This window comes from Eremothecium sinecaudum, chromosome VIII (assembly GCF_001548555.1).
Source record: "Eremothecium sinecaudum strain ATCC 58844 chromosome VIII, complete sequence".
Classification (NCBI taxonomy): Eukaryota; Fungi; Ascomycota; class Saccharomycetes; order Saccharomycetales; family Saccharomycetaceae; genus Eremothecium; species Eremothecium sinecaudum.
Window position 1 is genome coordinate 625,137 of NC_030899.1, and position 24,440 is coordinate 649,576.

General features: G+C 38.3%; 11 protein-coding genes and 1 non-coding gene across 12 annotated transcripts; 6 read left to right on the forward strand and 6 right to left on the reverse strand.

Moving 5' to 3' along the window:
• Positions 1 to 165: 165 nt before the first annotated feature.
• On the forward strand, positions 166 to 1,296 carry HGH1 (Hgh1p; the record flags this gene model as incomplete). The annotated part of the gene is made up of 1 exon (XM_018134300.1): positions 166 to 1,296. The coding sequence occupies one exon, from the start codon at positions 166 to 168 to the stop codon at positions 1,294 to 1,296; it is 1,131 nt and encodes a 376-aa protein (XP_017989789.1).
• A 144-nt stretch (positions 1,297 to 1,440) lies between these two features.
• On the reverse strand, positions 1,441 to 3,399 carry TFG1 (transcription factor IIF subunit TFG1; the record flags this gene model as incomplete). The annotated part of the gene is made up of 1 exon (XM_018134301.1): positions 1,441 to 3,399. One exon carries the CDS (start codon positions 3,397 to 3,399, stop codon positions 1,441 to 1,443), a length of 1,959 nt encoding a protein of 652 aa, XP_017989790.1.
• Positions 3,400 to 3,875: 476 nt separating this feature from the next.
• TYS1 (tyrosine--tRNA ligase TYS1) lies at positions 3,876 to 5,081 on the forward strand (the record flags this gene model as incomplete). Its single annotated transcript, XM_018134302.1, has 1 exon — positions 3,876 to 5,081. The coding sequence occupies one exon, from the start codon at positions 3,876 to 3,878 to the stop codon at positions 5,079 to 5,081; it is 1,206 nt and encodes a 401-aa protein (XP_017989791.1).
• A 156-nt stretch (positions 5,082 to 5,237) lies between these two features.
• Positions 5,238 to 10,697, reverse strand: UBR2 (putative ubiquitin-protein ligase UBR2; the record flags this gene model as incomplete). The annotated part of the gene is made up of 1 exon (XM_018134303.1): positions 5,238 to 10,697. The coding sequence occupies one exon, from the start codon at positions 10,695 to 10,697 to the stop codon at positions 5,238 to 5,240; it is 5,460 nt and encodes a 1,819-aa protein (XP_017989792.1).
• Positions 10,698 to 11,420: 723 nt separating this feature from the next.
• Positions 11,421 to 17,210, forward strand: UBR1 (E3 ubiquitin-protein ligase UBR1; the record flags this gene model as incomplete). The annotated part of the gene is made up of 1 exon (XM_018134304.1): positions 11,421 to 17,210. The coding sequence occupies one exon, from the start codon at positions 11,421 to 11,423 to the stop codon at positions 17,208 to 17,210; it is 5,790 nt and encodes a 1,929-aa protein (XP_017989793.1).
• Positions 17,211 to 17,596: 386 nt separating this feature from the next.
• Positions 17,597 to 18,159, forward strand: QCR9 (ubiquinol--cytochrome-c reductase subunit 9; the record flags this gene model as incomplete). The annotated part of the gene is made up of 2 exons (XM_018134305.1): positions 17,597 to 17,599; positions 17,965 to 18,159. 2 exons carry the CDS (start codon positions 17,597 to 17,599, stop codon positions 18,157 to 18,159), a joined length of 198 nt encoding a protein of 65 aa, XP_017989794.1.
• Positions 18,160 to 18,554: 395 nt separating this feature from the next.
• On the reverse strand, positions 18,555 to 18,860 carry TIM13 (protein translocase subunit TIM13; the record flags this gene model as incomplete). Its single annotated transcript, XM_018134306.1, has 1 exon — positions 18,555 to 18,860. One exon carries the CDS (start codon positions 18,858 to 18,860, stop codon positions 18,555 to 18,557), a length of 306 nt encoding a protein of 101 aa, XP_017989795.1.
• Positions 18,861 to 19,038: 178 nt separating this feature from the next.
• AW171_hschr84858 lies at positions 19,039 to 19,109 on the forward strand. The gene has a single exon. It is a non-coding gene; the product is annotated as a tRNA-Gly (tRNA).
• A 221-nt stretch (positions 19,110 to 19,330) lies between these two features.
• Positions 19,331 to 19,947, forward strand: APS3 (Aps3p; the record flags this gene model as incomplete). Its single annotated transcript, XM_018134307.1, has 2 exons — positions 19,331 to 19,352; positions 19,412 to 19,947. The coding sequence occupies 2 exons, from the start codon at positions 19,331 to 19,333 to the stop codon at positions 19,945 to 19,947; spliced, it is 558 nt and encodes a 185-aa protein (XP_017989796.1).
• A 162-nt stretch (positions 19,948 to 20,109) lies between these two features.
• On the reverse strand, positions 20,110 to 20,541 carry CBP4 (Cbp4p; the record flags this gene model as incomplete). Its single annotated transcript, XM_018134308.1, has 1 exon — positions 20,110 to 20,541. The coding sequence occupies one exon, from the start codon at positions 20,539 to 20,541 to the stop codon at positions 20,110 to 20,112; it is 432 nt and encodes a 143-aa protein (XP_017989797.1).
• A 418-nt stretch (positions 20,542 to 20,959) lies between these two features.
• ERG1 (squalene monooxygenase) lies at positions 20,960 to 22,456 on the reverse strand (the record flags this gene model as incomplete). The annotated part of the gene is made up of 1 exon (XM_018134309.1): positions 20,960 to 22,456. The coding sequence occupies one exon, from the start codon at positions 22,454 to 22,456 to the stop codon at positions 20,960 to 20,962; it is 1,497 nt and encodes a 498-aa protein (XP_017989798.1).
• A 474-nt stretch (positions 22,457 to 22,930) lies between these two features.
• Positions 22,931 to 24,400, reverse strand: RRN7 (Rrn7p; the record flags this gene model as incomplete). The annotated part of the gene is made up of 1 exon (XM_018134310.1): positions 22,931 to 24,400. The coding sequence occupies one exon, from the start codon at positions 24,398 to 24,400 to the stop codon at positions 22,931 to 22,933; it is 1,470 nt and encodes a 489-aa protein (XP_017989799.1).
• Positions 24,401 to 24,440: the final 40 nt, after the last annotated feature.

The window sequence follows — 24,440 nt, forward strand, 5'->3', positions numbered from 1 at the left end:
AATTCTAAATGCCATTCACTATTTATATCACGTGATCAGCTTACGAAGGTTCATGAAATATGTATGTATTTTATTACATCTCATCATGACAAAACGTCCTTGAACGGTAGAAAATTTTAAAAGTAATCGAACTATCTATTGATTTGATCCATTATTTGCCTTATTATGCCATCTGAATTAGAGGAATTAGTGTCTTTTCTGCATTCACCGCAGCCAGCAGTTAGGCAAATTGCGTTAGATAATTTGGTCGGCTTTTCTACTGGTACGAACGCAACTATATTCAAATATGATAACTACAGATCTATAGAGGATTTAAAGGAGTTGGTTAAAGACTCTTCTAAAAAGGTCGTTCAACAATCTGTCACTGTATTGGCTAACTTATGTGATGATGTAGTGATGAGGAAGAAGATTGCAAATGATATTAACTTCCTTACCTACTTGACCTGGAAAATTTGCGATTTAAAGAATACTTCAGCAGATATTATGTGCATATTGCTAAGCAATTTGTCTAAGGAGGACTGTATTACCAAGATCTTTGATATTGAAAAAGACAATTCCGGTAAGATCGAAACTGATAAGAACGTATTTAAAAGTACCAAAGTTATGGATTGTTTGATGGATTGTTTTGTTGGTGGTAACGATAGGAAGCTAAATAAATATGCTACTTTCGACTATTTAGCTTTCTTTTTTGCTGATATTTCCCGTTTTAGAAAGGGAAGAGATTACTTTATTCAAGAACAAGAATACGATGGTGTGGTTCCTATTTCCAAGTTATTGGTCTTTACTGAAAAGTATGACAGTAAAATTAGAAGAGAGGGGGTAGCTTCAACAATTAAAAACTCTTTGTTTGATGCAGAAAAGCATGAAAAGTTGCTTAATGATGAGGCAATAAATTTATTGCCTTATATTTTACTCCCTATTACTAGCGGTAAAGACTCTATGATTGATGAAGAAGACATGTTTAAACTACCTGATGAGTTACAGCTATTACCTGAAGATAAGCAAAGAGATCCTATACCAGAGATTATCTGTACTCATTTAGAAAGCATCTTACTTTTGTGCACTACTGCAGTTGGGAGGGAATATATGAGAGAAAAATCAGTATACCCATTGGTCAGGGAATTACATTCTAGCACTGAAAATGATGATGTCCGTGATTTATGTACTAGAGTAGTTAATATGTTGATGAGAGGTGAACCTGATCAAGCGCAAATTACTGAATTACCGTCGAAGTCTATAGAAGACGAAGAGGAAGAACAGTCTGATGACGATGACGCAATTGTCGAGGTCATTTAGGAATGTAAATAAATAATAGTGTCTGATAGAAATAAAATATAAGTTAAATGTTACGTTTTCATTTTTTTTAGAGTTTAAAAACGCATATTATAAGAAACTCCAAAGCTACGAGTCCGTTCGTTACCTTCTTCTTCTGTACATATATCAGCCTTTTACCAGTTCCAAGTATTCGCCGTTTAGCTTGACAAGCTTCTTGAAATACAACTTCATTCTAGCCTTGTTCTCGGGATGTCTGCTGATTTTGGACTTCAGGTCCTTGATTAGTTGCTTTAAAGTAATCTTTTTGCCTTTAACAGCAGAAACTATATCTTCCTCTGTCAATAAATCAGTGCCCTCCAAATTAGTGCTATCGTCCTGGTTAATTGAAGTAGAACGGTTATCGACGGAATGTCTTGCGTCAACTTTCTGCTTCTTAGCGTTGGGGTTCCAATGTCCAGGAGGAAAATTGTTTAATACAGATTTATCTGCATTCAAAACAATGACACAGTTCTTGATCCTCTTTACAAAAATCCGCGGGCCAGCAAATGGGCTTCTGGAAGTCTTCTTCTTTGGTGAGGATTTTCTACTTAGACTGTCGTCTGCTTGATCCTCTTTTTTAGCTTTATTTTCATCGTTCTCCTCTACCTCAGATTCTGATAGATAAGGGTTGGAATCTTCGTCTGACTCGTATAGTGCACCAAGATCAGTTTTCAGTAGCGCCTTCTTCACTTTCTCTCCCTCTTCATCGATTTTCTTTTCACCGAAAAGTGCATCGTCATCATCCTCTAAATCATCATCACGCAATCCCATTGCATTAGCTTGCAACATTTCCTTCTTGATCCTTTGTTCTGATTCTTTGTTTTCTTCTTCATTACCGTCTATAATTGGTGCCTCTTCATCATCGGCAAACTCTTCATCATAATCCAGTTCAACTTCTGAGTTGTCCAAACGATCATCACCCCCTTGACGATCGTTGCCGTCGACAGCTTTCAGTCTCCTTCTAGTTCTATCATACCGAGTAGTAGTAGTACCGATATTATCGAGATGTTTCATTAACCAACGAGGCGCACCTGCACCATTTTTTTCCATACGCTTTTCTGCCTCCTCAATAGTTAATGTTGCATACTTGTTTCTTGCTGTAAACCGGTAGACCTTATCTGCTGGTATCATAGTGAAGCTTCCGTCATCTTCCGCACTCAAAAAGACATAAGCGTCGGAATTTCCCGCCTCATATGATCCAACCCATGTGTTTAAACCATCGAAATCCTCCATAACCCAGGGGTAAAATTCCTCGAATCTTAACTGGCGCGCTTTTTCGTCTAAAAGCTTTAATTGCCTTGTCTTCCTCTTTGAATTGCCCCTCCGGAACCGACCGCCTCCGTCAGGAGCAACATCTGCTAACGGGTCTGTCGTACCGGCCTGAAAGTCAGCTGCAAGGGGCTCTTTGCCATCATATTTAACTAGACCAATCTTGGAAGGATCTTCTGCCGGGCCAGCATCCTCCAGCTTCGTTCCAGGTGCTGGTGTATTCGCTGCTTCCGTGGCCACGTCCTTAGATTCCTCATTGATGGCTTCGCTAGATCCCTCTTGTAACTCACCAGAACCTTTGGACAGCACTGGTTCTGCTGCTGATGATGGTGTAGAGACCGATCCGCCTTCTTCTGCAGCGGAGCCCTTTTCATCTTCTAACCTCTTTTTATAAGCTGCAATCTCTTTCTGTCTCTGAACAATTTCCGCACGTGTAAGTTGGAACTGAACATTCCTAGTATCCTTCCGATGCAGCCTAATAGGTAGGTGGAAATCTTTACTGGGTTCTATCTTCTTTTTCGACTGGAACTTTAGCAGATGTACTTTCATACTCGCCAAATCCTTCGCGTTCGCTGCTCGCAATGGGAATTCTTGATAATCTGAGGCATCCTCACGCTTCACAATGCCAGTACCACTGCCACCCTGCAGCAATTGTCTCGCATGCTCTTCCATAACCTCTGGATCTTCCTTTTTCACTCCATCAGGTCCTACTTTCGAAGGAGCATTGCGCTTCATTCTAGTACGCAAGAAATCCCTTCGAATTTGATCCCGCTTGATGAACGGCAATGAGCCACTCGACTTCCCACCATTATACATCGCAAAATTATTCTCTAGTCAATGCAATGGACCCCAAGATGCCACTTGTTTCCAAATCTACTACTGTCTTGTTTGCTATCCTGTTTATTCGCCACTGAAATCAAGGAGCAACGAATCACCTCTTATTACCGTAATTAGTGATTTTCAGAGCGAGCAATCCCATCTCGCCTGTACCCAAATGGCAGCACAACTGCCCATCCAGAGTTACTTGAAATCTAAATGAAGAGGTCTATATGAACTACATTGCGTTTAAAGTTTCACGTTTGCTTTCTGATGCCCCAAAGAAGAGTTCTCTTTTGCTATTGATGGTTTGTGGTGTACGGGCGATGAGGCTGGGCAAAATTTGATGCCAGCCGGTGAATACTTTCGAAACTATTTATAAGAGGTGCAAACTATTCGGCAGGAATTTAGCGTCAATACAGCGCGAATAAGGTCTATTTTGCATTCATAAAGTCCGTACGTGGATTTTTATTTCAATGACGGAGACTATAGTTGATCCTAAGGAAGCTTACGAGCTGATCGTAAAAAATCTGCAGGAAGTTCTTAATCCTCAAATCATTAAGCATGTTCTGGAGGTTGAAAAACGCCCTTTGAAGTTGTATTGGGGTACAGCACCAACCGGTAAGCCCCACTGTGGATACTTTGTTCCTATGACAAAGCTAGCACATTTTTTGAAAGCCGGCTGTGAGGTTACGGTTTTGTTAGCAGACCTGCATGCATTTTTGGACAATATGAAAGCTCCATTAGAAGTTGTGAACTATAGGGCCAAATATTATGAATTTGCTGTGAAGGCTATTTTACGTAGCCTTAACGTGCCGATTGATAAGTTACGTATTGTTGTTGGCTCATCTTACCAGACGTCACACAACTTTACTATGGATCTATTCCGTATGTCTAATATTGTTTCTCAAAATGATGCCAAGAGGGCGGGTGCCGATGTTGTGAAGCAGGTTGCTAATCCATTATTGAGCGGTTTGGTTTATCCTTTGATGCAAGCACTTGATGAGGAGTACCTAGGTGTTGATGCGCAGTTCGGTGGTGTTGACCAACGTAAGATCTTTGTGTTAGCGGAGGAGCACCTTGAAGCCTTGGGATACAAAAAGAGGGCTCATTTGATGAATCCTATGGTGCCTGGTTTGACTCAGGGTGGTAAAATGTCTGCTTCAGATCCAAACTCTAAGATTGATCTCTTGGAAGACCCTAAGCAGGTTAAAAAGAAGATTAACACCGCATACTGTTCTCCAGGTGATATTGAGAATAATGGATTGCTTTCATTTATACAATTTGTTATTGCTCCAATTCAAGAGCTAAAGTTTGGCCCTGGCCAGTTCAGCTTTTTCATTGATCGCCCAGAGAAATTTGGTGGACCTATTACCTACACTTCTTTTGAAGACATGAAGGAAGATTTTAAGGAACAAAAACTTTCTCCACCAGACCTAAAAATTGGTGTTACTGCTGCCATTAACGAATTATTAGCTCCTGTGAGAGAAGAGTTTGCGAACAGTCATGAGTTTCAAGAAGCTGCCACTAAGGGTTACCCTGTAGCTGAAGAGAAGGTTAAGAAGGTTAAGAAGCCAAAAGATAAGGGTTCTCGTTACCCAGGGCTTCAAAAAAATGTTGCAACTGTCGAAGTTAGCGAGGTTACCAAGGACCTAAACGGTTTGGGACTGGAGGAAGAATAAAATATTTCTCCTCTTTATGTTTTGTTAACCGGCATATTTACTATGACTTTCCAGACATATCAAGCGACAATCCGCCAAAGTTCACATTAAATGTTAAGTCTATATTTATATACTGCCTGAGGCTGTACTAAACATATATTATGAGCTATGGATTACCTACATACTTTCCCAGCCGCCGACGTCTGCCATATTTTCGGTCAGTCTGTGCACTAAGTGCGGTATTTTTCCGCCAAGTACAATGTCATTGCTCAAGTGGGAGTATAGCCTTTCATCAAGAAAGACAGGTGTACCATATTTGTAATCCTCATCAACTTCACCGTGCTTATTCACATATGGAGGCTTGAAAAATGTACCACGAGCGCCGTATGCTAAATATATTGTATTGCTTCTTACAAGTAAGAAGCATCCGTATACCGTCATCTGTGTACATTCATTAAAATAATGGTTTGTACATTCTCCAATTTTGAAATTATGCAACGGAGAGGCATTCTGAATAAATATCTTACTGCCGCAAAATAAACATAATGCAACTTCGTGCTTGTTTACTCGATATTGAAGCTGTTCGTCTTCATTCGCCAATAAATCTGACAGATTGGTTGGTAAAGGTACCAATGCGGAACCAAATGGTGACTCTATCCTTAATGAATACACTTTTCGGGCAAATGATTGAGCATTACTACCAACAGTCAAATCGCGCATACTGGTTTTTAAAAAGGGTAGATCGTTGTTGTAAAAATCCATTAATATATGGCTTAATGCAGGAGCGCCGATATATGATAGAGTAGGGTTTATTTCGGACTCTTCTAATGGGGGCTCAAACATCCCGACCGGATATTCTGCAAATAGTAGCACCAAAATTCTGCGTACGAAGATAAGAATGGATTGTTCAATAATTTGATATATTAACTGCCTCCATTTTAAAAGACGTTTTAATTGTAAATCGCTTACTGAAATAGAAGTCGACAACGCAGTGATATAAGTTTGCAATATGTTCATTACCAATTCAGCATCTTGGGAAATTGGACGGTCATTATCAGCTTCCCAGTCCATGTCGTACTGCTCGTTTCTTAAAACACATCCAGAATCCTCTACCAATGTTATTCCTAAGGCAATGAAATTTTGGTGTAATTTTCTCTTGATAGAAGTGTACATTAAAGTAACCAATAATACGTTTTTCCTAGCCAATGGATTCAAGTATCGACAAATGTCTAATAATACGTTATTGTGTAAATGTTCATTGTTAAAGATAGTCCAATCGTTATGTTCACTAAGCATGGGAACCGGCAATTCCGAGCGTTTATCTGCTTGATGAGAAAATAACCTCCTTTCCAAAATGTATATCTTTAACTCCGTTAGAAGTCTTAGTGTTAGTAACTGTTGGTTTGTGATCCTCTTTGTTACAGGAATTCGATGATCGCCAGATCTTGTAATTAACTCGGTGTTTGAAATTGTATTTGTGATAATCGAACAAAACAAGGTATAGATATCAGGTAGTCTTGAAAATTTGGATTGCGCGGTTAGAGAGCAGAAGATTATCAGAGATTTAAGACATAAAGTGTCCAATAGTTCCGAAGATGAAGCATATTGATTTATATGGGCGCCGTTAAAGTTATCATGTTCTTTTCGCGGATTTACATCACAAAGACGGGGTAGAAATGAGTTGACTAAAGAATTGCATAATGGGCAGAATAATAATGCAAAACCTAATCCATGTGGGACATTTTTTGTCATATGACTATGAGCATTTCTAGAAACTTTCATATGACGTTCCATGCAAGAGAAGTGGGAACCATGACCACATGATTTAACAACATGGCCAACGCTCGTTTCTCCTTGAGATGGACAGTTGGTCTTGGTTGTATCGTCGTTGTATGCAGCCTGTAGTCGATTCAAATCACTAAAATCTGTAAATTTATCAACAATATTCTGTTCAAAATGAGTAAAATAAACAAATGTGTCATTTTCAATTCGAGGCATTTTGCAGAATACACATGTGTCATCTGGGTATTCCCAGCCAATTGAAGCAACACTAGAATCAACAGTCGATTCTTTGGAATCAATTTCTTCAGGTGTAACGTTATTTTTCTCCATAAACATTTGCTGCTGCTTCGCAAGTTTTCTCATAAGTCTTTCACCTTTCTTCTTTGCCAACTTCTTCTTCTGAAATTCATCTTCATATTTGCTAAGATCTTTGTTCTGGGAACTTAGTAAGGTAGAATCATATGATGGTATTTGTTCTTTTAGGTACTCATCGATGTTAACATGCGGCGCTTTGTCCTGTAACATATGGAATATCTCCCTAATTTTACCGTGATCATTCACAAATTCATCTTTCTCAAGAAACGAGAATAAAATGGAACCTATACTGTTGTAAAAAGATAGCTCTACATCATCAAAGGAATATTCTCTCCAAAATATCTTAACAAAATCATTCAAATTGTTCAATAAGCATAAATGAAGAAGGTGAGCCACCTTGGATAACATGGACTCGTACTTGAATTTTCTTATGTGTTCCAAGCAACTCTTCAATAGGATGCCAAAGATATCAGTATTAGTAATTTGATACAAATTCAAAAATGGAGTAGTTTTTAGTTCGCTGATAACTTCTTTTGCAGGAACGAAAGTATCCTCGTAAGGAATATTTTGTATTCCTTCCATCCTATTTCTTAATAGCTTTTCGGCCTCGTATCTTTTTGTAGCAGTAAATCCAACAAAATATGGATCAACTTCACTGAAATATTCAGCTTTTAGGGTATAAATGCCATGATCTGTCAAACCAGAAGGAGGTGTGTAATCAGCTAGGTTGTTAACGTATAAGTCAAATGCAGGATGTTTGGTAACATGCTCTGGAATCACGTTCATTAGAGCACTATGACTACAGCTATGAAAACATAGCGCATGGATAATCTCTGACCTCATAGTCTTTTCAAAACCTTCCACAGATGATGACATTGTCAATGATCTAACTTCTGACAATAATTGAATCAATAATAATAAACACTGGTCAGCCATGGAAGAAGTGGTCTCATGATCGGGATAGTCATCCACACTGATTCCTTCCGCCCAGTTTTTTAAATTCCACCTAGATAGGAAAGTAACCATGAAGTCATTAGGATTCACTAAACTCATCACAAGCTGCACGTTAAAAATATCGCTGAAATATGTGAATTCACGCATACTATACTTTGTATACATTCGCAGTTGATGAATTATCGGTGTGCCGTTCCTAACCCAAAACCCAACATTAATTTGTGCAATTAGCACTAAAGTAGAAAGTGCAGACTCTGCCATGTAGAGTAACGTCTTTTCTTCACGTAAAAAACTGGCAAGATCAAAATAGCCTCGCATACTTTCTGGTAATGCCTTGTACCTACCGCACTGGCTCCATTGGACCACAAATTTAAAGAAATACGACATGGGGTTGAAAAAATTTTGGACCTCAAAGCCAACTTTAAAGTTAATCACATCGCTCGTTACATTGCATATAGTCTCTCTATTGGGATATAATTTTTTCTCAGGGTCATTGTCGTAATGTGATACTTTACAAACATCCCAAATGTTTATAGGTGATGAGGGGATAAAGTTTCTAGATTGGTTTAACAGTTTAATTTCTAAAGTCATGGACTTCCGTAATAGATCACGAACTTGTGCATACCGTTGGGGCAGATCTTTTATCAAACAAACATTCCTTACATATCCATCAACCATGACTAATATTGAGGAAAATAGGAAATAATAAGATGAAAAATCAAAGTTCTCGAACTCTACATGCTCTTTAGCCTCTCTTCTTAGCGGAAGTATAGAATTAAAAGAAGCAAAGCATTCGAATATGGTGCACATCAAGTCTTGTAGAGAAAGTAGTTTCTCAGGTACTGTATTTGTGGACATTATCAGATAAATGTCTTTAAAACAGACTACTGAACGTTTGCTTTTAATACTATCCTCTGGAAGCTTAAAGTCGAACGATAATGGAATAGGTGGACAACTTATTAATGTGGATGGAGAGAAAGACAACAATGCAAATGCAAATCGTAAGGCTCGTTTAATAAAGCCTGATTCTGACAGAATGATCATATTAGCTATTGCTGGATTTTGAAAAATGTACTGTGACAACATATTCATTAACGATACCTTGAAATCTGCGGATTCTGAAGCTACTGTATTGAAAAGTACCACACAGTAGGCATCCAAATATTGAGCTGCCAAGCATTTTTTTGAATCATCAATAATAGTAAATATAGCGCATATAATTTTCATCATTCGATATTTCGAGACTTTTGATATGATGGCAGCACCATCAGTAATTAAATATTGAAACCTTGAACCCTGAAAGTGCTGGTACATTGTGCTAGGATCATTTAAGTCAGTATCTGCCACACGTTTATCATAATCATCCATTATATCTAAAACTCTAGGATCATGTTTCTCGTCTTGCTTTTCTCGAAATCCCCAAGGTAAACACCATGGGAATGTAGCCCTATCTGGAAACTGTACTGTGAAATTTCCTAATACATATATTTTTGACCAAGACAGACCTACCGATGAATCTGTATTGAGCTTCATCCCCACGAGCCTTGAATTCCACACATCCATCATGGCAACTCGAAGTGCTAGCTTCCTTTGTATATTTGGTTTCCTGCAACATATTTCGTAAATCCACCTAATTAATTCATCAACCAAGTACTCCTTAAATATTTCGCTCCTATCTTTCATATGAACAATAACATGTTCACTTGCAAATGATTCCTTCACTACCTGAAGTTTTTGGGTATCTTTCGACTCTAATAACACAACAAATGCATCCTGTTGGACCAACCGGTTGGTCATCATAATCCCATATTCTAATGGTTTGTGCAAAACTTTACTTATTTTTGCTGCCAAATCTTTTACATGCATTTTACAATCTTTTTCATACAACTGCAAAGCATAGTACTCTGACTTCAATTCTGATTTGTGTCGAACTGATAAAAGGACATTATAGTTATCACACTCCTTCAGATATATCACCATATCTATTATAAAGTCGAGCACATGTGATAGTACTCCAATTAGTCTCTCATCATGATCATAACGCAAGGGTAATTTGGGCCCATTATTCGCACTATTCTTGCATTCGTAACCGTTTTCTGGATCAGTTAGCCCTGATGGATCACCACAATGACATATCTTGCCCTCAGGTCTACTGACTACTTTTGAAGTCCAGCGATGCCCCAAATGTTTATCTGCGTCAAAACACTCCTCGCAAATTTCGTACAACGGATTTTTTGTACAATCAAAACAATAATATACGGTTTCGGTGGGTTGACAGTGTTTATTACAGCTCGTCCCGCGATGCTCTTTAGGTGATCCACTCATCTTTGTGTAGTCTTCCAAAAACCGCTCTCTCCAATTCTTCGGAAGATGGATAGATTGGAATACCCCGTTCTTCCAATTAGAGCTTTCATATACTCTTAACACCTCATTCCAATCAATATCACCTTTACCATTGCTATCTACCTTCAAACATTGGAAAAGGACTTTCCAAAGCTGGTACAACGCGGTATCGTTGATTTGATAATTTGATAACCTTGGCAAATGCGCTAGGAAGTCTCTGATATCGTTTATACAGTCCACCATCCCAGTGCTAGCCTTATTGAGTACTCTGTATGAGTGACACTCCTTGCTATTTTGTGTCTCGGTTGTTTACTGATTATGCGTAATTTTATATGTCGCTATTACGAAGTCCAATTCGCCACCGGTCAGCGAAGACTCAAATTCAACGAGATAAAATCGAGAACAGATTATATTAAGACTAACCCACTGAAAGCAGTTTTATGGTTCCAAAAGTTAGTATATCCAGCTCTTCCACACTTTGAAGCTTTCTATGTTGACTTTCTAAAACTATTTCTATAGGATCGCTTTATATACACTATTATTCTTTCTAGTTCATAAGAAACCTTTACCTTGTCCGGGTATGACCCGTGCCGGACATAATTCATGATCACGTTTTTTTAAAGGGCAACTCTGACTAATACACGTGATAGTATCAAAGTCTGGACCAGTGCTTAAGGGATGTATAGCCGGGATCCCTTTTTTCGTTCGTTTTTCTAAATCGCTTTTTCTAAATTTGCTAGAGGTCTATCGTTCAGAACAAGTTACTATACCATCTTCAGAAGTTCTTTTCAATACAATATCAGATTAATTCTTATATTATCCTTGGCGGTCTTTATTACTTTTTAAGATAATATAGATTAGGAACGGATCTAATAATATTCGGTAAGTTTAGATATTAAGTTGTGAACGAACTATAGTTTGATTGTTATTGAGAGTGAAAAGGTAGAAGATATAACAGACGTAAAAATGATTAAAGAGTCCCACCAGGAGGTGCAGATACACATTAGGAATACTCTAGAGTCTATTCATGATATTTTGTATTTTAAGTCGCCTCGTGGGCCCCAGGAGAGGGCTGAGATGGATAAAGTTTTGAAGTGTTTTATATTCAGGTATTTTTACTTTATGTTATCAGACAATGGTAAGTTGTTGCCACTCATGTTTACGTCTGTACAAGGAGATAAGTTTCCGTCTTCTGTTGAGGATGCAATGAACGTCGACCCATCGTCACTGCTGTCTCTGTCAAAATCCGATTCATTTTACAATATTGATGAATCGGCTAACCCTAAAAATCATAACCACAAGGGAAGAAACTGTGGTCGTTCTTTTCAGCCAGGTGAGCCCCTCTACAGGTGTCAGGAATGTGCTTACGACGACACCTGTGTATTGTGCATAAGATGTTTTAATCCTCTTGATCATGTAAACCATCATGTCTCTACTCACATATGCAGTGAATTTAACGATGGTATATGTGATTGTGGAGACGTCGAGGCTTGGAATGTAGAGCTGAACTGCAAGGCTGAGGAGGATGATAATTCGTCACTTGATGAGGAGATTGCGCGCCTGTTTGAGAACGATCATATATCACAGCTATTTGAAACGGTTCTGAGCGAGTTATTTGATCATTTCATAGAGGTTTTTAACCAGAATATTGAACCGCTACCCACCATTCAAAACGATTTAACCGTAAGACTACGGGAACTTATACAAAGTGGTAAAATTAATGAAAAAAGGGAGTTACTGAACGCATTAGCATATAGAAATAGGTACATGGAAGCAAAGAATGAATCAACGCATGATTTGGAAGAACCGAGTACTTCAACTGACTCCTTGAGGGATTATGCTGTTTTGATTTATAATGACGAATATCATAACTATTCCCAAGCCACAGCGGCTTTGCGACAAGGTGGTCCCGATAGTAAACATACAGATGTCCTCACAGCTAGAATAGATAGTGAAGGACGTGTAATATTGAATTGCTCTAATGATGTATCATCCTTGTTTAATGGGTTTTTCTCTGTCCAGACTAACGGTCTCAGCGCAATATTAATTCCGTGGTCTGAATACATTCATCAGGAAGTTTGTAAATATATGATTCACTGGGTAAAAAACTGTTTATTAGTTCCCAATCCAGCCTTCCAAAAGGTTTTCAGAGAGGCTATAGGTAAAGTTTTGTGCGCAGAGTATGACCGAGCTGCAGAGACAAAGGATATGACAGAGGTCATTGATAAGCATTTTAAGGCGAAATTCAACTCTCAGAATATTCATAGATATGCAGATCTCTCTGTTTTGGGTAAAGGTAACGTTATACCACTTGGTCATCATAAAATTTTAACAACAGAGGGACTCAATACCATTTCTGTTGGTCTGAACGACTATGAGGAGCCAATTCACAGGAAATATGTTAACAGTAGATTACAACAGATATTATTTTTTGACAATCGGTATTGGAAGAAACTGAGAAAAGATGTGCAACATACCATCATCCCTACTTTGGCTTCTTCAGTTAAATATAAGCCATTGTTCAGTGATCAAGTTGTTCAGATTTTTAATCATTTAACTAGGTCTGTGACATTTATGGATAGGGAACCTCAACTAAGTGTTTTAAGTGACTGTGTGGTCCAGCTATTTACATGCCCCACTACAGTTAGAAATCTTTTTGAAAGTGGTAACTTCCCTGATGTCATGTGGTCAGTTATTGATATCTTTACAACGTTTTCTAAAGTTGATAGCGGCTCATTAATATGGCAGCGGGTCCAAAAAAGTAATCCAAGCAAATCCTACAGTTACTCCTTTAAACACTGCTTGTATGCTGTTGAGACGTTGCTAAGCAAAGTTGAAAATCCGAACTTTTTGCTGAGAGCGCCGGAGTTTATTTCACTTGTAACGCTGTGTAAGCTATTCAACGGTGCTTGGAAAATTAAAAGGAAAGAAGGAGAGCATGTCCTTAGGGAAGATCAAAATTTCATCATATATCTGGAGCACACAACCTCGATCTATAACACAATCCAATCGATAAACAAAGTGTTGGAGACTTATAGACCCTTGATAGATGAAAGATATCTGTTAGAAGCCATTAGGCTATTGAATGAATTTTTAGGTCACAGAACGCTTCCGTATAAGTTAGTATTGGATGCATATGATGTCATAGCTTTTACTGTTAGTAAACAAAGTGTGGCGTTTATGAATCCTGTACACTGCTTGCTTTCATATCTGGTAGAAAAAGTACCATTGAAGAAAGCCTTCGAATATATGTCATCAACAAAAGATTTCTTAACAATTTCGGATTTTCCATTACGTGCAGTTGTGCTATGCGCACAGATTGACGTTGGTTTTTGGGTTAGGAATGGTATGTCTGTTTTACACCAATCTTCCTATTACAAAACAAACCCAGCGCTTGATGCGTATAGGAGAGATATCCACTTAAATCAATTAGCCTTGTTGAGAGAAAATGATGATTTATCAAGGGTATTTTATAATATGTTGGACAGGTGGGAGCTATTGGAATGGTTTACAGGTGAAGAGCAATATGAGCGAAACGTTTACGAAGAGCGTATATCTCATATCTTACAGCAGTTTGTGGCTTTCTTGTATCAGATATTAACAGAAAGGCAATTTTTTAGACATTTTGCTTCCAATGCTGAACGCGAAGCCCACGATATGAAAAACTTTGTCGTGTATAGTTTATTGATGAAACCATTACCTTACTCGGAACTATTGAAGGCGGTACCTGATTATATGACGGATCGTACGGTATTGTTTGATAAGGTTTTGAAAGAAATATGTGATTATATCGAGCCGAAAGGGTTAGAAGATAGTGGTGTTTTTAGGCTGAAGACTGAAATTTACCGTGAAGTTGATCCGTTACATTTGCTAAATATCAAGAATGATTTTGAACATACGGCAACTATAATTAAAACCCACTTAGCCAATATGCATGAAGATGCATCAAAATATCTACAACCACAACTGCTAATGCCAAAATATATGGACGAATTCGCTGCTACTTTGGGAGATTTTACTAGGACGAGAGTCTTTGCTAAATTTATTTACAAGTTGTTGCAGACATGTATCGAAAGGGAGGATGGAACGTATGCTTATGAATTGTTGCACCTACTTCATGCAATATTCAAAGACGAAGAATTGATTCGTGGTAAAGATTCGCTGCCAGATGCATACATTACAAAACCGATCTGCAACCTGTTGTTACTGATTGATTCGAAATCTAAAGTGTTTTCAGAAAATGTTTTGGAGAAGGCAGATTATTTACTGGAAAATATGATCATAAAGAAGCCATCAGAAATATTTGAATCATTAGTGGCATACTTCGGGCAAGAATATGTTGAGAGCTATAAGGCAAGGAAAATTAATCAGGGAGTTCATTTCGAAGAAACAGAAAAGGAGCGCAGGAAACGTCTTGCAAAACTCCGCCAGCAAAAGATTATGAAGAGATTCTCTAAACAACAAAGTAAATTTGCCAAAGAAAATCAGGATTTGGTTTCCAATGACGAGAGTGACAATATAGACGTAGATGCCGATAATATTAACTTTGAGCATATCATGTGTTCGCTATGCCAAGACGAAAATTCTGTTGATATATTTGTAATTCCAGCCTATCATGAAAGTTCTCCAGTGTTTTTGTATGGTGGTGACGTTCCTCAAACTTTTGCTAAGGACTGGGAACCTTTTAATAACGATAGCGAAAACTTAACTGTTGAAGACCCCATAAAGTTAGATTCATTTAAAAGTGCTAGCCGCGGGGCAACGAAGACGTTTGTATCTTGCAATCACACTATCCATTATGAATGCTTTAGGCGGTATGTCCAAAAAAAACGGTTTTCCGATAACCTATTTATTTGTCCATTATGTCAAACTTTGTCGAATTCTGTTCTACCTATCAGCAGTAACCAATTCGTACCCAGTAATGTAACCATTGATGATTTATTACTGGAACCACATAACAAAAAAAATATTGAAAAGTTTATCGACGGAAAGAAAGAAGATAACGTTACTGTAAACGTCCTTAAGGAAATCTGCAGGAGAAATGCGTATTATCGTGGCGAATCAGGTTTTGGTGTTGCCCATGGCTTTGTTGCTTGTTATTTAGCATTTCATTGGGCTAACACTGTCTGTATGATTGAAATAGCATCCAGAGATGACAAAAATCCACATGCTGCTCTCCTTAGAGGTAAGGAGCAAAAGCTAAAGACATTAAAGAGTTTATTGAATACCATATGTTGGTTTTATAAGTGTTTTGGGCCACCAAAGTCGGAGTATTACCCGTTCAGTGTTAAGTGTCACGTTAATCGTCTCTTCCAATATATAACAAGGAAAGCGCTGTTTTCGGACACTCCGATCTCTGAAACTCTCTCTCACGCGTTTTCTGTATGGATTAGGAATTTGGTGTCAAAGTTCATAAGCAATTCGTTCAAGACCGATTTCGAAGAGGTTTACCAACAAGCTCAGAATTTGGGAACAATTTACGAATCGCCACCAGAATATGAACCTTCGTGGAGGCGCCTCATACCAGCTGAGTGTTTAGAGAATCCGATGCTGACAAAAAAGATATTTGATTTGACGTATACTATGGTGATGAAGGCATTGTTACCAAATTTGAGGCGCTGTTTGCTGATGTTGCAAACCTTTTCGGCTGCATTGTCTTCAAAAACTGAGCTACAGATAGAAGGAATCAGTCTACCAGACGGTCTAGATACAACTGATTTCCCGACTTACTTCAATAAGTTAATAAAACTTCTTACAAAGAGCACCTTTCAAACTTTGTTGGCTAGGTCAGTCAATGAAACTTATGATGATCCATTTTTGGATTATTATCGTATGGAATACACTGGGGTTGTCAAGTTGGTTAATTTAGCAAAACACTTGAACACTTACGTAACAAACGCCCAAGAGCTCAAGTTAAGCAATGAATCAAATGCCTTACAAGCAAAGAACGTTAATAGATTGGATTTTAAAATATGTCTGACATGTGGTGTAAAAGTATACTCAAGGGGAGATGGAACCGAATTGGTAAAACATGTATCAAATAACTGTTTCAAGCCATACGGGCTTTTCTTAATCCCGCATGAAAGTGAGGTTAAGTTGGTTTTGCATCATCCACATTCTCACATCTCAATACCTGCTCCATATCTAAATTCTCATGGTGAGATTGGAAAGAACGCAATTCAACGCGGTGACTTGGCAACCTTGTCCTTGCAACGTTATGAACATCTGAACAACTTATGGTTGTATAATGAGATTCCTGGATATATAAGCAGAATTATGGGTGATGAATTTAGGGTTTCGATCATTTCTAGTGGCGTGGTGTTCAATTTTGATAGAAATGTTTTGAGAAGGCAGATGCGCGGAACTGTCGATCACGATGTAAGCAGTGATGAGGAAGACCTTGTTGATGATGAAGATGTGGGTCCTGATGAAGAAACTAATCTTAGATGGGAAGTTACCCCAGAAGAATTTTTCCGGGATGGAATTCTCAGGCTAGGTGGAGGTCCTGGACAAGGAAGGGATATTAGGGATTTCTTCCAATTCATCACCAATCTAAGAACGGATGAACAAAATGAAACGCGTGCGTTCCAATTCACAGGCAATACGCCTATAACACATGATCAGGGTGGAGAAGAAGGTGGAGAAAGAGAGGATGCTGATGCTGATGCTGATGCAGATGCTGATGCTGATGCTGATGGAGATTTAGATGGCGATGATAGAAGTCGTGACGACGGTGCTGATATAGATCGCCAATGAATGGTATTTTCCCGCAAGGTCACTACTATTAAGCTACCTTCTAAAAACCCGTAATACAACCAGATCGTAAAAGACCTTTACGAATATTACAAAATTCCTTTACTATTTAGTTTTTAGTTATCGTTTGAGGGCTATATAATGCATTATTTAGTACTATAATACCATGTCAACTAATGTACTACTATTTAACTGACACTGCTAGTGACTGTAAGTCATTTCAGACAGTATGTTATCAGTTTCTACGAACCAATTATATTCCTGGATTTTTATGCTCTGATAGAAAATTTCTAGTTATACAATACCGAATCTTGAACTGAGCTCAAATTCGAAATATAATCGCATTCTCAAATAAAGGGTGAAGTTTACATCAATTTATTGTCCACGATATGGTATGTGAGATCCTCTAAAAGCAATTGTTATTTTAAGACGTTTGGGTTATTAGCTTTTACTGCATGTTACGGTAAGCACGTGCTATGAAAATACCTTAAGGTAATCGATTCTAGTAGTTTTACTAGCCCTCTATCAAGGCTTATAATGGAGTTTTTGAGTGCTTTAATTAAGTGCTACTATTATGTTTTGTTGATGGCCTTCCTCAAAAAGTTTCCAAATATACCGTTGAAGTGCTACATTCACCAGCCGCCCAACTAAACAGTGTTAATTCCGATATGAGGTTTAATGTATTCCGAACGTTCAAGATGCAATGCTTCGCCTTAATGGTTCATTTTGGGATTTTTACTAACACTTTTGTTTTCAGTCTTTCTCTAAGCTTTATTCTGCTATTTTTAAGAGGAACTCGGTTTTCGTAGGTACTATCTTTGCTTCTGCCTTCGTTTTCCAAGCTGCCTTTGACACTGCTCTTACTTCTTGGTACGAGTCTCATAACAAAGGTAAGTTGTGGAAAGATGTTAAGTTAACTCTAGAAGGCGGGGATGATGACGATGACGAATAAACAGATCCGATGCTAGAGGATTCCATCTTTATTTAAAGGGTTACAAAGCGATCAAAGGTTTTTTGGCAGCTAATCTGAATAACACCATGTTAGCTGCGCATTTATTATTTATTAGTAGAATGGTGGTCCATTAGATCTATTATTACATAAAAACTGATATGGAAAAGAAAAAATGGTGAAACTACTCAGAAAGAGGTCTATAACGTAACGTCTAAATAATCATTTCTTCTTCAACCCCAATATATTCTAATGCAAGTCCTTCTCGGATAATCAAGATTAATTTTATTAACCTAGGCATAGCGGCGTAAATTGGGATTAAAAGTATTTACACAAAGACACAATTAAAAAGTTATCTATCATTACTGCAAAATGGTAAACGAATTAATCAACTGTCTTTAAATACCGCTTGAAGATGTCTGTTGAATTCTTTCAACGTAAGACTGAGAAATAATATTCCAGCATCTCATGTATTTGACCAAACATTTGTCAACACAGCCGTTATCCTGGGAGTTGAATGGAGCCTTTTGACAATTTTTGAAACAATTTTCAGTAACCGCATTAACTAATTCAGTAAGATTAGCAACTGCTAATTCATGCGAAATTTGGGTTTTTAGTTTATCTTTTATATTGCTTGGATCAGTCTGAGGAATTGTTGGTTGTTGCGAAGGCGAACCACCCCCGAATATAGATGATAAAGCCATAATGTAGGTATTCAGTATAGCCGTAGCGCGATGTTGAACCTATACAAGGACCTCTATGTAGAATAGTAGAGGAGATGCCATCGCAAGTAAAGAATTTTTACCAACCTATCACCAATCCATGTGCATGGATTTATCTGGTTTATCGTTTTTACCTTCGTTGGTATATATAAAATTATAAGCGCAAGTGGTTTAGTGGTAAAATCCAACGTTGCCATCGTTGGGCCCCCGGTTCGATTCCGGGCTTGCGCATATTTTTTCAAACATAAATAATGGCAGTGATGGTATTAAACTTAAGCATCCAAGTTATCTAATAGTTCAACGCTTATATCTAGATTTTTGGCTATAAACTTTATTTTTTATGTATTTGTTTTAGCGAACGCACATAAACATTAAATACCGGTGTACCTTTCATACTGTAACTGACTAAAATATAACCGCATAACTCGAAAGGTTGCAGAAATACTGAACAGATGATCCACGCAGTATTGATATGTATGTATTCTCAGTGTTACATGGTCTATTGAATATTCACTGACAACTGTATCAAATAGTTAACAAGAAATGTCAGCCTAGACTAATAAAGTTTTATACTCCAGTTGAGCTTCCAAAACAAAAACTACTATTAGATCAAGTATATGAACTAATTAGTCAACGTAACAGCGCTATACAATCCTCATTTCTAGTAACTCCACCTTCGTTATTATCCGGTGGCGGTAACAATGTAAATGAAGACATCCAAATTATCTATAAGAATTATGCCACATTATACTTCACTTTAATCGTGGACGATCAAGAATCAGAATTGGCCATACTGGATTTGATACAGACATTTGTAGAAGCGCTAGATAGATGCTTTGCTGAGGTTAACGAGCTGGATCTTATTTTCAACTGGCAAACATTGGAGAGCGTACTTGAAGAGATCATACAGGGTGGAATGGTCATCGAAACAAACGTGAGGAAAATTGTTGAGGCAGTGGATGAGCTTAACAGAACTACTGAAGATGATATGAAATTTGGTAAAGGACTAGGGAACGCATTCCAAGCGATTACACAAGGAAATTTCCTCAACTGGGGGGCGAGGCAGTAAGCATTACTAATTTCATTAAAAAATATCAAGCCACATCTACCGTACTACTTCTTGTATTACAAAGTGTTTACGAAAGCTTTACTATACGATAAGCAAAATATTCTATATACACGAAAGAAATAAATAAATATGTTAAGGATAGTCACCTTAGCCACCAATAACTCACCAAGGTTTCCACCAACTTTTTGAATCTACCACTGCCTTTGTCTTTCCCTGGCTCTTTTGACGTATCATATCTAGCTCCTGTCTTACTCTTTCCAACTCTTCCTTTTGGATTTCGTTAGCTTTCACTTTCTGAAACTGATCACGATTTTGAAGAGTAGATGTATCCCTTTCAAAAGGAGACTTAATAGGCCCTGTTTTCCATATAGGATCATTACTCTTAGCGGTTTCTTGAACTATCTTCATTAATGTTTGCTGCTCAGCTTGACGTAAGTTCTTTTCTCTCTCATATTGTTGTCGCAATTCTGGTGACAGCCTCTCGATGAGTTCCTCATCAGTTGGAGTAGTGTATTTAAATAGTAAAACACCGCTTCCAATGATTATACCACCTACAGCATAAACCCGAAACCACTTGGCCCAAATTCCGCTCATAGTATGCAGGCTTACGCTTCTATATGTAGATCTAATGAATGTAAGTATTTGTATGGAGAGTAGAATAATTTCTAATATTTGCGTAAATGCGGGTAATAAAGAAGTAGTCTAAACAACTAAACCAGTATTAAACAATACTCATATTAGATTTGATATTAATAAATGTATACGTATCAGAGTCGAGTGGAGGAAATATTATATAGGACCTATATAGTACAATTAAATGAAGTGTTTAGGGTAGGTCCAAGTAATCATTATTGATAGCTAGACATTCACGGGCTATTAAAATGTATAATAGAACAAAATCACAAAAATAGGAGTATAACACTGATATAATCAATGCATCTCTACCTTCGGTGATTGCTGGAAGCTGTCAGTATCCATTGGGTTGATGGTTAGATAGAAAGCTCAGATTAACTTAACCAATCATTTGCTCGTATAGATAATAGCTGAAGATCCTAGCAGCGGTATACATTATTGCAATACCCTCATATAGAGCCAAAGGAAAGCCAACAGTACCTTTCTCTTCAAAATTAACATATACGGAGTATAATGCCATTGCAAAGAATACTTTTGTCAATAGCAATGGTTTGGGTGCTACACCTGAAAGGAACGATACTGGTAACCTGACGCAGTCACCTCCTCTTAAAAAGTACCTGAAACAACCTTTTTGCAACTTCTTTAAGTAGAGACCTTCGGCTGCGAACAAAGCGTACAAGCATATCGATAGGGTATTAATTACGGCTGCATGCCCTTTCCTGTTAAAATGAAAATCTAGTAATTCATCTAAAATCTTTTCCCTCTCCGAGAATTCCATGTCCCCAATGGTCTTGACCAACAATACAACGTCAAGTAAACCGACTGCCATTCCACCACCTGTCAATGGATGCCTCATATTCAAAGCGTCACCTACTACGCACATACCAGGAACGTTATTTTGTCTCGCTGGCAACCACGAATTTGGCATCGACTTATATTTTCCGGCGGCTACAGCTTCGTCAAATGACTTAAGGAGCTGTTTTGGGATGCACTGTCTAACTTCCTCACGTAACCATTTATTAACATCCCTGGGAATTTTTGGTGAGTTATAAGCACATAGAATTCTTGTTTCAATGGACGAAATCTGGTATACAAGCACAGGCATATGATCTTGGCCTAGAATAACATGGCCATGGTTCTTGGATGGAAGATCAGCATGAATGAGCGACATTCCAACAAAGGATGATGAGACTGATGTAACGTGCTCCGGCGATAGTTCCTTCCTGAACTTGGAGAAAATACCATCACATATAAAGGTTATATGAGCCTTGAAATCCACTTTGCCGCGGCCTGGGATATCAACCTTGGCTCCTATAACTTCCTTTTCTTTGTTCCGTAATACTTGTATCACGTTACCTTGTAACCTCGTCACGTTTTTCTCTGCGGCACATATAGCACGCAAGTTCTGTATAAATCTCCCATGTACAAACCCAACTCCACGCTCTCTTTCATCTTCTTCAAATTCCTTTATCTTAATCGTATCGTCATTTACAACCTTATCATTTCCGTCGAACACTAAGCCTGGGATTGCATCAACGGGTTCGGAATCAGCCTTATATGGATATGGAATGGCAACTTTATCACCGTTATAGAACACCGTGTAACCAGTAACGGGACAAGCATCGATATTATTAATAGCCTGGACCATACCTAAGCTACGTAATGCCCGGATACCCGCGGGTTGCATTAATTCTCCCACAATACGGTCTGGCATGGTCCATTCACGCTCAACAATTAAAACGGTTTTGCCTTTTCTAGCTAAAGAGGTAGCAATACATGGTCCGATGACACCAGCACCAACAACCAAAGCATCATAAGTCAATGATTCATCTGCATTAAGCAACTCTGGCGGATAAGATTTTTCTTCACCATACATATTTAATCTGTTTTAGTATAACCACTGGTATATAATTTTTGATGTGATACGAAGGAAATAACTGAAAAAATTTGGCGGAGAAACAACACAAATCTATCACTTAAATAAGACACAATCTAACAAACCTAGCAAATAAAACACACACCTTTCCGTTTTATTGCTGTTGAAATATCCCAGATTTTCTTTATATTGTAAGTTTTTAATGTGGCCACATTAATGGACTATAACGGATTTTTTTCTTAGGGAAGGTAAAAATAGTAAAGTCTCTTATAAAAGAAAAAAAAATTTAAAAGAAAAACAAAAGATACATCTGTTCGTTCCATGTGACATCGTACGACGTCTGAAGAATACGAAATCGCGTAAACGAAATCGCTAAACGAATATTGTGTCAAACATAGTATGATCGGAATATAATTCTATTAGGGTAATAATAGTAGATGCGAAGTTGCATTCTAATAAATAAATTCTAAGCCCCTAGATAACATCACGTTTGGCACGTAATACACGCAGACAATGTCTTCGAAGGGCCATTACGGCATCGTTTAAATCATTCGAGTGCAGAGCGAACTCAGTAGAGACTAACTGTATTAGCCTCGTATGTACAGCGTCAGACATGTGCGCATCTGACTCACGTGTTTTTGTATCACGTGATTCGTTTAAATCTTGAGCTACATTAATGAAGGTCTCCTGTAGACTGTCTGTAAACGAGGTCGGTAACTGCGGTGCAGGCGTTGGGGCTGGATTTCGCGGGTTTAGTGGAGCAACGGCGTACAGCTTTCTTTTGTAGATTTGCTGATCTAGTGAAGATGTAAGTGTGTCTGCGTACCTTGGCAGTAATGATTCTTGAAACCAGTCAAGGTACGATGTGATGTCCCGTGATTTTAGGGAAAGGATGTGTGAGGGCTGTCTGTGGGCTGATAGAGAGTGTATGGAGAAGTTTTGTGGGTTGTGATTTAGCCATGCGCGAATGAATGGTATACATGTGGGCTGACGCAATACCCAGCTCGTAGAAAGGATGTAATATGCAATTATCCGAACCTCAGGCACATTATGAAGTGCTGGCGGATGTGACGGGACTGTCTCAGGTACAGAAAAGTTCCCCGGATTGTCAACGAGGGTTACGAGAGTCTTGGTATAGATAAAGAACTCAGGCGGTAGAGCTGTTAACAAAAGCAGTCGAAGCAGAAGAAGATCAACAGATATCTGGTTTCGGAAATTGCGGCTAAATCCGACTTTCAGCGCAACTGATGCTGTTTTACGATATATCTGAGAACTGACAGGTAACGGTCCACCATCTAGAATCTGCAAATAGTATGAGGGAAGTTGCTTGCGCCACTGCGTAGGTAGAAGGTGGGAGGATCTAAAATACGGTAACTTCATTGAACAACTCCATCGTATAAAATCGCTAGGAAGGGCGGGTATCCTAAGATGTATGCATGCGAGATAAAGTAGGGAGATTGAAGCTGCCATAGAGAGGTTTAGCTGCTGTAGATCAGGGATATTATCCGCCTCTGCGTCTGAAGCAGGCGAAAGACTCTTGAGGTAAAAGAGCCAAAGCAGCTTTACAGTATCTTTATACTCTGGGGGAAAATCATGCTGCTCCATTAACCATTTGCACTGCTCCTTTAGTATGTGTTGGAAGCATTTTAAAAACAGTCTTTTGCCTTCTACACCAAATAACTTCTTATCATCTTCATGTATCTGTGAAGGACCTTGTGATTGAGAGAAGTTTAAGCTTGATTGGAAGTTACCAGTTGCATTGGTTGTGAGGTTGAGTCTCCTTGTAATTACGCCTGAAAGAGCGTCATCATCCTCGTTATTAAATTCTACATCGCCTTCCATAACATGCCCGTACTGGCAAGTTCTTCTGCCGTCAATAATTCGCCATAGCCTACTTCGGCAGTTATCGGTTCCACATACAGGCCCTCTGATATATGTTGACATAAACCTCTGTGTTGAGTTGAGCGATACGGTTTTTACGATG